This window comes from Lentinula edodes, assembly GCF_021015755.1.
Source record: "Lentinula edodes strain Le(Bin) 0899 ss11 chromosome Unknown C8R40scaffold_37, whole genome shotgun sequence".
NCBI classification, from domain to species: Eukaryota; Fungi; Basidiomycota; class Agaricomycetes; order Agaricales; family Omphalotaceae; genus Lentinula; species Lentinula edodes.
In genome coordinates, this window is record NW_025764343.1 from 251,629 (window position 1) to 264,708 (window position 13,080).

At 45.9% G+C, this 13,080-nt stretch overlaps 6 protein-coding genes across 6 annotated transcripts; 4 read left to right on the forward strand and 2 right to left on the reverse strand.

Annotated features, from left to right (window-relative positions):
- Positions 1 to 234: 234 nt before the first annotated feature.
- On the forward strand, positions 235 to 2,180 carry C8R40DRAFT_1162663 (nucleoporin complex subunit 54-domain-containing protein; the record flags this gene model as incomplete). The annotated part of the gene is made up of 5 exons (XM_046230265.1): positions 235 to 595; positions 646 to 1,202; positions 1,252 to 1,367; positions 1,424 to 1,928; positions 1,983 to 2,180. 5 exons carry the CDS (start codon positions 235 to 237, stop codon positions 2,178 to 2,180), a joined length of 1,737 nt encoding a protein of 578 aa, XP_046082553.1.
- C8R40DRAFT_556383 (calcium-dependent phosphotriesterase) lies at positions 1,913 to 3,966 on the forward strand. The gene is made up of 9 exons (XM_046235447.1): positions 1,913 to 1,928; positions 1,983 to 2,426; positions 2,477 to 2,848; positions 2,908 to 3,140; positions 3,197 to 3,349; positions 3,403 to 3,462; positions 3,516 to 3,631; positions 3,689 to 3,711; positions 3,765 to 3,966. The coding sequence occupies exons 2-9, from the start codon at positions 2,316 to 2,318 to the stop codon at positions 3,924 to 3,926; spliced, it is 1,230 nt and encodes a 409-aa protein (XP_046082554.1). The 5' UTR covers positions 1,913 to 1,928; positions 1,983 to 2,315; the 3' UTR covers positions 3,927 to 3,966.
- Positions 3,967 to 4,238: 272 nt separating this feature from the next.
- On the reverse strand, positions 4,239 to 6,218 carry C8R40DRAFT_1054787 (uncharacterized protein; the record flags this gene model as incomplete). The annotated part of the gene is made up of 7 exons (XM_046224953.1): positions 4,239 to 4,385; positions 4,451 to 4,531; positions 4,590 to 4,982; positions 5,048 to 5,078; positions 5,136 to 5,464; positions 5,514 to 5,590; positions 5,645 to 6,218. The coding sequence occupies 7 exons, from the start codon at positions 6,216 to 6,218 to the stop codon at positions 4,239 to 4,241; spliced, it is 1,632 nt and encodes a 543-aa protein (XP_046082555.1).
- Positions 6,219 to 8,371: 2,153 nt separating this feature from the next.
- On the reverse strand, positions 8,372 to 9,491 carry C8R40DRAFT_1174597 (ATPase, F1 complex, gamma subunit domain-containing protein; the record flags this gene model as incomplete). The annotated part of the gene is made up of 5 exons (XM_046232203.1): positions 8,372 to 8,388; positions 8,443 to 8,679; positions 8,736 to 9,164; positions 9,213 to 9,297; positions 9,351 to 9,491. 5 exons carry the CDS (start codon positions 9,489 to 9,491, stop codon positions 8,372 to 8,374), a joined length of 909 nt encoding a protein of 302 aa, XP_046082556.1.
- Positions 9,492 to 9,616: 125 nt separating this feature from the next.
- Positions 9,617 to 10,927, forward strand: C8R40DRAFT_1054430 (translation initiation factor; the record flags this gene model as incomplete). Its single annotated transcript, XM_046224927.1, has 5 exons — positions 9,617 to 9,907; positions 9,962 to 10,297; positions 10,353 to 10,517; positions 10,576 to 10,705; positions 10,758 to 10,927. The coding sequence occupies 5 exons, from the start codon at positions 9,617 to 9,619 to the stop codon at positions 10,925 to 10,927; spliced, it is 1,092 nt and encodes a 363-aa protein (XP_046082557.1).
- Positions 10,928 to 11,139: 212 nt separating this feature from the next.
- Positions 11,140 to 12,803, forward strand: C8R40DRAFT_1207521 (Alpha/beta hydrolase family-domain-containing protein; the record flags this gene model as incomplete). Its single annotated transcript, XM_046233169.1, has 5 exons — positions 11,140 to 11,625; positions 11,677 to 11,818; positions 11,860 to 12,064; positions 12,122 to 12,523; positions 12,583 to 12,803. 5 exons carry the CDS (start codon positions 11,140 to 11,142, stop codon positions 12,761 to 12,763), a joined length of 1,416 nt encoding a protein of 471 aa, XP_046082558.1. The 3' UTR covers positions 12,764 to 12,803.
- Positions 12,804 to 13,080: the final 277 nt, after the last annotated feature.

Here is a 13,080-nt window from a genome sequence, read left to right on the forward strand (position 1 = left end):
TGTCTAATGCGGGGTAAGATGAAGAAGGATATCATTCGTTTACAATCATATAGTATGTAGTACATCGTGAATTTGAAAGTCGAAAATGTGATTTGAAGTGAAATATTGAAAAGAGAGAGACGCGGTTGATACGTGAGAACATCCTACACGCGTTTCTATCCCAGACTCGCAAGGCGGTATCTAGTCCCATTCTGTACATCAGGACATGAATTGAAATAATTTTCTCTCGTGAAGATGTCTCTTTTTGGTACTTCTGCCACTCCTGCTTCGGGGACCAGCCTCTTTGGTGCTGTTAACAGCAATCCAGGCGCTACCACAAATCCACCTGCTGGAGGGAGCATTTTTGGGGGCTTCGGAGCTCAGAGCACGAATAATAACGCGAACCCGCAGCAATCTACACCATCTTTATTCGGAAGCTCAACCAACACCAATAGCGTCGCCCAACAGCCATCGGGAAACCCATTATTTGGTGGTTCCAATACAAACACAGGAACTGGATCAAGTATCTTTGGGAACAATGCTGCGGGGAATAGTTTGTTTGGGAAGCCAGCTACAACGACCAATACTGGATCCAGCATATTTGGTGGTCAAACTAGTGTGTACTGCAACTTTTCCCTTCTCAAGCGATTATTGATGGCTAAACAGATGCCCCCGCTGCAACTGGTGGAAATTCTCTGTTTGGGCCTGGTACTGCCCAACCTGCCCAACCCGCTGGCTCCAGCGGGAGTAGCTTCTTTGCTACACCGCCTGGAGGTCAACAGCAACAAAACCCAAATCAACCGAAACCTGGGCTGTTTGGCAACACTAACACTAACACTAACCCTCTGTTTGGCGGTGCCTCCACTACAAATACCAATACGAGTGGCTCGATATTTGGAAGTGGTTCCACCTCCAATCCCCTCTTCGGAGGATCTTCGACAGGACAACAATCCGGGACTGGAACGGGATCTCTATTTGGGAGCGCAAATGCTGCTCCCGTAAATGCTACCTCAGGTAGCATGTTAGGCGGAAACAGTACATTAGGTGTAAGTACCCTAGGCGCCAGTGCTCTAGGCAAACCGTTGGGTGGGTTGGTCTCAAGTACCGTGGGTTCGCATAATCAAAGTGCGGATGCTCAGGTTCAATTTGCTCGATTGCAAGAGAAGATCGAAGGAATTGTCGGAGCTTGGGATGCGCGCAATCCTGCGACCTGCAGATTCCAGGTACGTACTCTTATTTGCGTAGGATCCTTTGACGCTAACATTGAGCCAGCATTACTTTTACAACATAGTCGAGCCATCGCAAGTCAATCTTTATGGACGCCCTCCAAACGCCGTCAATGAAGCTCTTTGGCAGAAAGCTGTTCGTGAAAATCCTGATCCTTCCTGGTACATTCTACACTCTAATATCTCATCTTTAAAGCTTTACTAACTTGCTATATCAGTTTAGTACCTGTTCTCGCAATCGGATTCGACGATCTCCGAGGACGAGTCGATGCCCAAGTTTCACAATCTGCCGCTCATAAGGAGAAACTCCTCGAGCTTCAACAAAAGCTACGCACACTATCGACAAATCATTCAACATTAACTGTACCCAGATTGCAGCGCTATTCTGCTCTCCAAACACAAATGACGCACCGTCTGCTAAGGCTAGTCCAACATCTACACCTGCTGATTCCCAGTGTACGGAGTTCTGCAATCAACGAAAATGAAGAAGCGCTGAGGGGCGTGCTCGAAGAGGTTGTTGCGGACGTTGGTGTTGGGGCATCTAACGCAGGCTTACGCTCAAATGGTGAGGGGTTTGGGAAAGGTCGGCTAAAGAGCAAGTTGGGGGAACTGTGGGCTGTTGTCGGAGCGCTCAAGGCCAGAGAACAAAGCTTAAATGCGACTTTTGGAGGAAGTAGTGAATGGAGGGTTGTTGACGAAGAAGGACTGGCTAGAATTGCGCAGGTTAATATTCTCTTGACTTTGATTGTCGACTCCGTTGTTGACCCACCATTATAGATACTTGCGGAACAGCAAGCTGGTCTAGCACATCTCACAAAAATACTACACAAGGATCTCAAAGACCTTGCCATCATTATGGGTACCGCGGAGGGTGCTGGAGAAGATATCGGTCCTGATGATGTGCTTGGATCGTCTTTTGGCAGTCGTGACAACTCCATGCAAAGTAGTACTTTGCGAATGAGCGCCTTTCGATGATGTTAACCATTTTAGTAATACTTGCATGTCCTTGTCTATACTTCCTTGATTTCGCAATGTGTAAACCATTGAAGCGCGTAACTCGTGTTTTTCCGTGACCCGGAGTCGAAGCATCTGTTTTTACATGACATTGACATGTTGAACTTGCTCGTTGGTGCGATTGTGGGAATACTCGCCTTGCTGTACGCATACCGTACCACGATACTCCCAGAGCGAAGCATCCACGACAGACATGGTCAAATAGCAGTGCGTAATATCTTATCTTCCTGATTAAGACAAAACCTTATGTCAACCAGCAGATTGTGAACCTTCTAGACTTCAATGTGATTGGGACGGATGGACACTTTCGCGACGTTCTCCATGATCGACATTTCAATCCGACAAACCACACTGTTCCCTTCTTTCAAGTTTTCGAAGATGAATTCTTGGACGTGATAGGCCCAAATCCTTCACTTAACGTTATCAGCTCCGATCCTTCTTTCGCTTTCGCTCATGAAGCACCGGTCTGGGTACCGGACACGGACGAGATTTTCTTTTGCAGCAACGCTGGAGGAGACCTTGGACGTAGCGATATCAACCATAATAATCAGGTCGGAAAAGTTTCATTGAAAGAGGTTGCACTAGCTATGGCGGAAGGTCCAACAGATGTGAATGTCACACATTATAAGGTATACATCCACACCTTGCTATATCTCCTGGAGCATGACTCGACCTCTCATTCACGTAGATTAATCTTCCAGAGAGTGTCCAAATGACGAATGGTGGTACTGGACTGTATAAAGGGCAAATCCTTTTGACGAATGAAGGTCGAGGTCATCGGCCTGCTAACCTGGTTCTCGTCAATCCCCATCCACCTCACAACGTCACTGTCTTACTTGACCACTTCTATGGACGACAATTCAACTCCCTGAATGATGTCAAAGTACATTCTTCGGGGAACATATTTTTCACAGATGTTCCGTATGTCTATGCATATTCCATTTATCCGGATAACGCTCATGTACTCTTCCCGCAAGCTATGGATATTATCAACATTTCAAGACGGAGCCACAACTCCCAAATCAAATATACTCCTTCAATCCTCGTACTGGGGCCATTCGCGTCGTGGCTGATCAGTTAAATAAACCTAATGGGCTTGCATTTTCCAGAGACCACAAAACCGTATATGTGTCAGTCTTGATGATCGAAATATTGACTGTCACTGTTTTCTGATATTCTGCAGAGCCGATACTGGTTCCCTTATCGGAAAATTTGGTCGTAATCTCACGTTGCCTGCAACAATGTAGGTAGTTTTCTATGTTTAGGAATCTTCGCTCATTGATTCACTCGGATTAGTCAAAAATACGACGTTGATCCAAAGACACTCGAATTCAAAAACAAGAGAGTGTTTGCGTACGCTGATTCGGGAGCAGCAGATGGTTTGGGCGTCGATGAGTTTGGAAATGTGTATGGTGTGTGCTCGTTGACTCGCTGTGTTATTGCTGAGGAAGTTAACCTTTCGTGAATAGGTGCTTGCTTCGATGGCATTAATGTACTAGGTTCCAGTATTTTTCACCAGCTTTTCACTAACACTGTTGTGAATAGGTCTGGAATCCGTCCGGGACATTGATTGGCAAATTCTTCCTTGGTACCAAATCCGCAAACTTTGCCTTTGCTGGCAAAGGTCGTTTGGCGATCCTTGCTGAAACCAAAATTTACTTGGCACACATCAATGCGGGTGGAATGTCTTTAATGCATAAGGATTGAAATATGATAGTTATGTACCTAAGTAGTCTCTGAAATAAAACATGTATTCAGATTACAACGCTGGCGGAAGAAGAAACGTTCATTGCAATGAATTTTCATCTCCATTTAGATCACTGACATTTGAAGACAGATGGGTAGATTGTGTACATGCTAAGTACAGTTTACAACGTATTGCGGGGTATTTGACAGTCTCGTTGAAGGCATTATTATATGTACTACAATACATTTGCCTATCATTTGGGTCAATGGAAGTTTGGAAAGATCATCTGAATGTTACATACATATAAGTCAAAAGGACGATATCGATAGGCATTAACGGCGTCGTGTCATGGTAAAGCATCCTTCATACCCTGGTACTGAGGGTGGACTCAATGTATCGCGCCACCGTCCAGCTAGATTCGAATTGTGATTTCCAACGAGATATCCACGGTAAAGCCACTTTCCCCTATCGCCGTTGATCTATTCAAGTTCATCCAAGGACATTTGTCAAAAGGTAGCAACCATTTGTAAGGGAGGAAACGTACATAGTCTTTAGAGAGACTGATCAACCCGTCGCAAGGACGGACTCGGCCGATTAATCTGAACTCCCCCCAAGAGGAATGCCCCTTCAATTATATGGTCAGTAAAAATGGTAGTCATATGACGGCATTAGTGCAAGTTCACCTCGCCTGTAATGATGATGTCCAAAACGCGGGTCTCTGTATCTTTCGCCGCCTTCACTTCATTTGAAGACTTTGTCTTGGCTTGAGATCCAGCACGTTGATACAACAAAGGCTGTCTTCCTGATCCAGATGCAGTGATCGTAAGGCCTTCCGTTGTTTCCTCGATTTGTGTTTCCAGAGGGAAGTACGCATGCAGGGCGTTGCCAGATGCTACCGGTTGAATGTTGTCCGTTTCGTTACCAGATCGAAGGGGACAGGGGTCAGAAGAAGATGATGATAGAAGATGATGCTCCCGAAGTTTCCACGTTTGTTTGTGCTGCGCTACGAGTGTGTTTTGCAGGAAGTGAGGCGGGGCCCCAGACAATAATGCCGCGTAAGAGGTGAATTCGGTGTACTACAAAACCGGGTAGTCTCTTCAGAACGGGCATAAAATGATACCAAGACCAGAGTATATTTCACCGTAAATATCCCTTCCCATACACCATCAAGACTGTAAGATAGCAGTCAGTCGTGTGACGTTGGCTAAGATAAGACTTGTCCAACGAACCTTCCTGGCCTGAAAGCATCTAACAGTTCCTTGTCCGCCGGGAGCTTCTGAGTTCCTAAATTGGTTGACCTGCCCCATTCACATTCCCATTCATTTCCGATAGTGTTTAGTAGCAGTGCTTGAGGCGGCGATGCTTGTGAAGGCACCAGAGGCATCGAGTGGTCCGTCCGCTCGTGGAGGTGGCTCTGAAGGGAGATGAAAGATAGTATAGCGGGTACTGAGAGTGCAGGTGCCCTCAGACCAAATTTTGAGTCGTAAACCGTGAGCGGCGCCCCACGAGCAGTAGAGGAAGGACGGAATTCGGTCCATGAAGGTGTCACAAGGGGATACTAGCACAAGAGTTATCAGGCAATTACAACCAAGCCTCGAGGGACGTACCCAATGTGTACCTAGAGCATAGACTTTGAGGATGCTCAAGGCTCTACGCGTATAAGGATCCTCCCTCTTGTACTGTTCTGTAAGTGCAAGATGTCAAGGTAAGCTTTGTAGTATATACTTGACCAGCATACCTGGCTTGAGAAGAAACCAATATAACCACATCGCTAGACATGTAATCTCGGAGTGATCAGGCCACAGCCCTCGCTGGATAGCTTGCCATGAGCCAGACGCTCCGTGTTCATCAAGCCAAAACTCCTTGAGCCATTCATCTATGTGAGCATATTCCCGAAGTTGCCGTTCGTTATACCCTTCATTCTCAACTACCATGAGATAGATCTGAACGAGGAATTCTTGTAAATTTTCGTCCTGAGTGGATGTATTCACGCGTGAGCCTTGTCGATCTCGAATACGGTTCAGCAATATGCATTTCCTCTTGAGTTCCAGAGCGAGCGCGGACGTCGAGAACGAATTCACTCCTAACCTTCGGGACACTGGCGATACGTCGAATTTCGATTCGTATATTTTAGCATATACATATGGATTCGAGAAGAACGAAAGACATGAATGGGTCCAACGATTGGTCTTGATCAAAGATACGAGTCCAGCTGGAGGCCCTAGAAATGTTTCGGTAGAGGCGAAAAGTGCAATTTCTGAGAGGATCTCCTGAGGTATACTGTTCAACGAAACCGGAGTCGTGTGTGACATTCTCGCTGTGCTGGTTGTGGGTGAGTTTTGAGGACTTTATTATAAGGGACGATAAGAACTAAATAGGTAACGTTTTAAATGTGTTTTTGGTTGCCGGTAGTTGCCGGTCCGAGATTCGAAGTTGATGAGATGTCAAAACTCTCATACTGCCCCACTGTCAAAGTCCCCATACTCCCCTATCATACCGCCATAAGTTAGCTGTTAAGTACATACACCTAGTACAAACACACACGTCTTCTCCGCCTGAGCACAAGAAATTTGATTACTTTCACTAAGGCAGCTACCTACTGCAAATCCCTGAACATTTCACAAGCTTGTCAATGTCATAATACACGACGGGATGCATATTAGGACATCTATCTGTGTATTACTAGCCATAAGGGAATAATGTAAGTGTATGCAGAGTATATGACCAGCTTTGTCCTTCTAAACTTGAACTCTGAAACTATGCATTTTCAATCTGTTTCCATATTCTTCCCGTCGCTCCCTGGACGAAACGATACAAAATATCGCACGCGCTGGTAGGTGACTCTGCCATTCATACGGCGGAATACACACTCCTCGAGCCTGACATCGTATACCGTCGAAATATGTACAACCAGTAACGACGCCGCGTATACACTGACCAACGCATATCCCTGGTATACCCTATAAGAACCTATATGTACCAGGCGAAACATATCAGACTCGGAGTAGGCTTATCCCGGCTAAAACGACATAACAACACGGCCTGACACGACTAATACTAATTGTCGTTAGCTGGGACCTGCTGGGACTTGGCCAGCCTGAGGACTGGACTGAAAGACTGCCTCAGGTGAATGTGAAAGAGCAATCAAATGAACAAATCAAATGTGAAGGTTGCATTAATATTGTTGCAACAAGGGTCGTCGTGAAAACGTGTCAACGGTGATACTTATGTACGTTCATTGTTCAAGCTCAAGCATGGTCAAGCCTGCCAGAAAAACAGCCAGCTCTCATCAGGGTCTCAAGACTATCCAATTGGGGCCATACTAGTCCCAACAGTCAACTCCCTGTAAGTACTCTGCTCCTTGAAAGAAATAAATCAGTGTAGAGATACGGCAACAGAACGGCTAATGAGTTTTTCTCCTTACAATCCCATATTATTATGTATACGGCAGCTTTCAAGGTAAGAAAACGCGGAAAGGGTTTACGAGCTCAATCTTTAATATGAAGCTCTGCTATATTGGAACTTCCATAGCAAGAAAAGACGCCGGTTTGCTCTTTGACTTGCCAGAAACTAGTTCCGGGACCAGGATTTATGATAAGTGAAGAACGTAGCAAGAACGCCCACTTACATATGTATCACCTGCAACTGTAAATCTCTTTAAAATCTTGACAACCAAGGTTCGGGCTCAGATCGATTCCTAGCGAATTCAATCAAGATCAAACACAGATGTTTAAGCCTATTCAAAATCACGGGCACGTACGGTGTCATCGTTCGAACTAAAGTGCAACAAAAAAGGCAGTAAGCAGTACGACCTGAGTACGACTAACGGTTTGTTTTTGTGCGCGTGCCTCATACCAGATCCAGGTCCAAGAGCTTCAGGTTCAACCACACGTTCAAAACACACCTTTACGCAACAGATAGGGTCGAGCAGACGTCATGACGTCGGCGAATTGAACTGCAATGCTGTTGATCGCAGGTGGATGATATTAACAGATAAGAACGAAGGACATAACTTACCGGCCGCTTCTCTACGCCTTCCTTATGTTTTCAATTATCATCTGTCCATCCCGGAGAGCCCCACCTAAGAAGTGATTGAGATACTGCAGAATAAACTGATTGGACAATACATGTACGAATTGGACTGAATTTCTCGAGTAAGACAGTGGAAGCAACGCTAAGCAATGTGAGGAGCACATTCGCATTCCAAATAAGGCGAAACGTTAGTAACGTGCCATACCGCCGCCGTACAGGTACGCTAACACAGAGATACAGACAAAAGGACTCAAGCATCCCAGAGGTGAGCATTTTCTGGAAAAGAGGATAAGAGAATTGAATCATCAGGCACTCTCATGATTTCTTAAGCCTTCATGGATGGAATAACTGAGTCGGATGTTCAGACTTCACGTATGCATTTTTTGACTCAATATATGTTATCACAGCTGCATACAGAGAGAATCTATAATGCTCATAGAGCACTAGCACCTATTAAATAATTAATGAGAAAATTGATACGCAAGAGGTTACTGAAAACGTTACCAGTAATAATATCAACCAGCTCGTTGGTAATAGCTGCTTGTCTACCACGGTTATATTGCATCGTTAGACTGCCAATCATATCTCCAGCATTCTTGGATGCATTGTCCATGGCGTTACGACGCGCGCTGATTTCGCAAGCATGAGACTCAGTAAGGGTAGCATATAACGCATTGGCGAGCGAGAATTCAGCAAGATCCTTGGTGAAATCATCTTCCATCTCGTATTTCTTGAATCCCTCTGTGATCTAATTTAGCGGCCGTCCAATACATATAAAACGGAACAAATATACTGACCGCTTTCCTTCAACGCTTTCTCGCCCTTGACCTCCACGGCAGCAGCCTCGTACGAGATGGCAGAGACAAATTTGTTGTAGATGATCACAACGGAATCATACTCCACGCCACTCTTCACCACTAAGTCTGCGACACCTGCGGCGTCAGCAAACGTTGGAACATCCCGGCCAATTTGATTGAACGTGAGCTTGAGGTTATCAGGATAGATACGCGACAGTTGTGCTTTAGATTTGTCTCCAATAACCATGACAGAGGTATCGGATTCCACGGAGACGCCAGGGATGGGAGAGTCAGGTGCGTTATTGAAAGCACGACGAGTAGCCTTTGTGACGGAAGAATGAATTCCACCACATAAACCTTTGTCCGAAGACAAGACAAGGAACAGCTTTCGGGACCCAGTGACACCCTCCTTGGCGGTCTCGAAAACCTCTACGCACTAATTCAATGGCTGGTCACAACATTCTTGAAAGCACTCACCAGCGTTGGCTTCACCATAGAGCTTACCAGATTGCATAGCCCTTTGGGCCTTAGCCAGCTTAGTTGAAGCAATCATTTTCATGGACTAGAATGGGGGGAAATTGGTGAACGCTCGCTCCAGCACAATTTTCGACAGACCTTGGTAATTTTCTCGATGTTGCGGACAGATTTAAGACGCAATTCAATTTCACGAAGAGTAGCCATATTCCTGGCATTTGAAGGCGCCGCCAGCAGCGAAGGCTGGGTGATGACACGAGCAGCAGTGCGTCGAGCAAACATCGAAGAGTTGAGAGAAATTCTGCACTCGGATGTTTTCGGCAGGAGAGGTAAACGCTTACTAATCGAATGATGGCAATCTTAACACGACGAGTCAGAACTTTCAGTTTTGCTATCACTCTACTACAATGGCTTCTGAAGAACCTCTCTTCGATCCGTCCCTCAAGAAACGAAAGAAAAAGGCTGTTGCTTTTACGGAGGATCCTCTCGGTGCCGATGCAGATCCGACTGCGCCAGCCCCCGACACAATCGATAACACGACTACAACCGGGGAGGCAGTCGATTTGGGCCCTACCACTGCCCATGAACAGATGAAAATGAATGGGGAAGAGGGGTCGAAGAATGAAGATGAAGATTTCAAGGCTATGTTCGGGGATTTGAAGAAAAAGAAGAAAAAGAAGGAGATACCGATGGACCTCGTAAGTAGAAATGGTATTCCTGCTGCCCACCCATTTCATCTCACATGCGCTCAGGCAGATGGAGATTCCGGAACGTCTACTCCTGCCGCTGGTGCTTCTGTTCCAGCGATCACAGAGGATCTGGATTTCTCCGATATCAAGAAGAAGAAAAAGAAATCGAAAAAAGCAGCGCTAGACATGGAGGCGTTTGAAAAGGAATTGTCTGGGTCTAAATCGAAGTCTGCGGCTGAGGAAGAGGAAGACGGAGAAGTGGAACACAACCCCAATCTTGATATTGATGATGCTGACCTCGAGAACGATCCTTTCGCTCAACCAAGCGATGCTCCGGTCGGCGTTGACCTCGGTAATGAGCCCTGGTTATCCAGTGACCGTGATTATCTTTATCCAGAGGTTTGATTTCGGTCTTTTCGCTGACTTTACATGACTTAATTTTCCTGTCACGCAGCTTCTTACGCGCTTTTATTTCCTTTTGCATGCTGCTAATCCTGCTCTTCTTTCATCTTCTTCTCAAAAACGATACACAATTGCGCCACCTTCCATTCACCGTGAAGGTAACAAGAGATCGGTCTTTGCCAATGTCACGGATATCTGCAAGAAAATGCACAGACAGGTACAACTTCAATCTGATAATTCTTGTTCCTGCAGCTAATGCAATTCGTTGTATCAAGCCCGAACATGTCATCCAGTTCCTCTTTTCAGAGATGGGTACTACTGGGAGTGTCGATGGTGCTGGTCGTTTAGTTATCAAAGGTCGTTTCCAGCAAAAACAGGTTGAAAATGTTTTGCGACGATATATTGGTATGTTGCATAAATTTTCCTTTCAAGAATCATCAATGATACTCCTTCACAGTCGAATATGTTGCATGCAAAACCTGCAAATCAATGGATACCCTACTTACTAAGGAGAATCGTATTTTCTTCATGTCATGCGAAAGTTGCGGCAGTCGGCGCAGTGTCAACGCAATTAAGAGCGGTTTCCAAGCCCAGGTCGGCAAGAGGAGCAAAAACCGTCCTGCATGATTGTATTATTTACGTGTCTGTACATATACTCCGGAGTTGGTAATTGCTAGTACTTGTTAACTTTGAGATGAACTTCTCTAATTTGCAATCGGAGGCTTAAATGGGAAGACTTGCTACCCGGGACCGCTTTGTCAATAGCCGGTCCGTTCTTGGATTTATACGGTCCTCAGCGAAATGTACTATTCCAATATCACCTCTTGTTTGGTCGTAAAATGTCCCCGGTACCGTTGGTCTACCCAAAGCCTACCTCCGAAATTCTAGGTCCCCCAAATCTTCCCAGATACGCCTATCCAGGAATACCCGTTGATCTTTCCTCTGTATATCCACCTCCTGAAGCACTGCAGAAACCAAGTCTCCCTGCGGGTCAGAGAAAACCTATATGGGGCGATGACAATCGTATTCCATACACTTTGACTACGCACATCGTCCCGGCCGCATATCTCCGTGAAGATGAAGATATTGTGTTACCTGATACTCCAACTGCGGACGAGACCATGACCAAGGAGGAAAGGAAGGTTTGCATACAGAAGGCTGAATCGAAACTCCGGGAAATTCGAAGAAAGTACGAAAATGAAGGCAGGCACCCACAGCATAAAGCATTGTGGTTGTGTCTGAACAGATACGCTCGTACGTCCACACACACGGCGAAAGGGGGTTTCACGTTGTTCTTCGCGCACGCGAATGGCTTCCATAAAGAGGTCATGATATTCCCTTGTGCGCGATGCCAATTGTACTAATCCTCCACATAGACTTGGGAACCGACGATCCTATCACTATTGTCGTCACAACAGTCACAATCATGTGTTCAAGAGATCTGGGTATGGGAAGCATGCAATCATGGCGATTCTGCGCTGCTCAACATTGGGAAGCTCAATAGCTTGAGTACGTTCAGTGCATCTTTCTGACTGAGTTGGGTTCATCATGTTATTCAGTACACACAAGGTCCGCTGCCCGGGATCTTCTGAATTTTCTCATCTATTATCTACCATCAACACCTGCCTTGTTCCCACTCCCAACACACCTTCCTCGAGTCGCGCAATCTGAAGCGCAGCGTAGGATCCAAAACGGATTTACTTCGCATGACAGTCCCCGAAACCCCATATGTGCCGTTGGTCATAGTTTTGGAGGTGCAATTTCGTCAGTCATCGTTTCACTGTTGTTGTGATACCTGCGTTCTGCTAAACAATGGTTCAGAACTCTCGCAACAATATCGCATCCATCGCTTTTCACTTCCCTTTTTCTCGTTGATCCTGTTATCACATATCCGAACCCAGAGTTCTATTACACGCCCAACTCGTTAGCCTTAGGTGCCTTGGGTCGACGCGGGTCTTGGAACAGCCGAGAGGATGCACGAAAAGGATTTTTGGAAAGTGCTTTCTTCCGTGCTTGGGACCCGCGGGTTCTGGACCTGTATGTTGAGTCAGCCTTGTATCAGGATCAGGTTAGGATTCGACTCAAGACACCACCAATACAAGAAGCTATAGTCTTCACTGACGCAGGAACTGGCGCGCCGGAAGCATGGGTGAGATTATGGAAGAAAGAGTTGGACCCTAGGATCAAACTAAGGTGGGCTATGCCTGGTCCAGGTAAGCCTGAGTGCGTATCATTTTCAAGTTCATTTCTGGTCCATGTACTTAATCTGATCAAACAAAAAGTTTGGACTCACGGCACAACGCAACGCAAGAGCGTGTTTGGCTTTGCCCCGAGAATTGCAGCAATGTCCGCATCGAGGGATCTGGGCATCTCATAGCTCAGGAAAAACCAGCTCTACTTGGTAAAGAAATTGCTCATCACCTGGAGGAAATGCTGCCGGCGGAGACCAGAGCTAGGTTGTAGTGTTATTCCCTTGCGTATGTGTCCACAGGCTGTGTGTGCATGCATAGACGCTTTCAACAATCTACCCCTAAAGAGTGCATCCCTTCTACTTCCAGATCAGCTCACGTTCATATTACTCTTCCCGGGGTTTCCAGAGCAGAAAGTACGAGCAACTGCAAGGTTGATTTTCTAGTGTTTCATGATGAGGAATGAGGAATGACCGGTTGACCAAGAATCGTTAAGTGGCGAGTCGTGCAAATCTAGGCAAATCTTGAGCATAATCGAGATCACATGTAGAAGAAATGAAAAGTGTATTAACATTTTGTCAAGAAATAGTG

Coding starts and splice junctions, on each gene's coding strand:
- C8R40DRAFT_556383 (XM_046235447.1), top strand. CDS start 2,316: ATGTTGAACTTGCTCGTTGGTGCGATTGTGGGAATACTCGCCTTGCTG. Junction 3,350..3,402: donor GACCACAAAACCGTATATGT/GTCAGTCTTGAT, acceptor GATATTCTGCAG/AGCCGATACTGGTTCCCTTA. Junction 3,632..3,688: donor TGAGTTTGGAAATGTGTATG/GTGTGTGCTCGT, acceptor TTTCGTGAATAG/GTGCTTGCTTCGATGGCATT.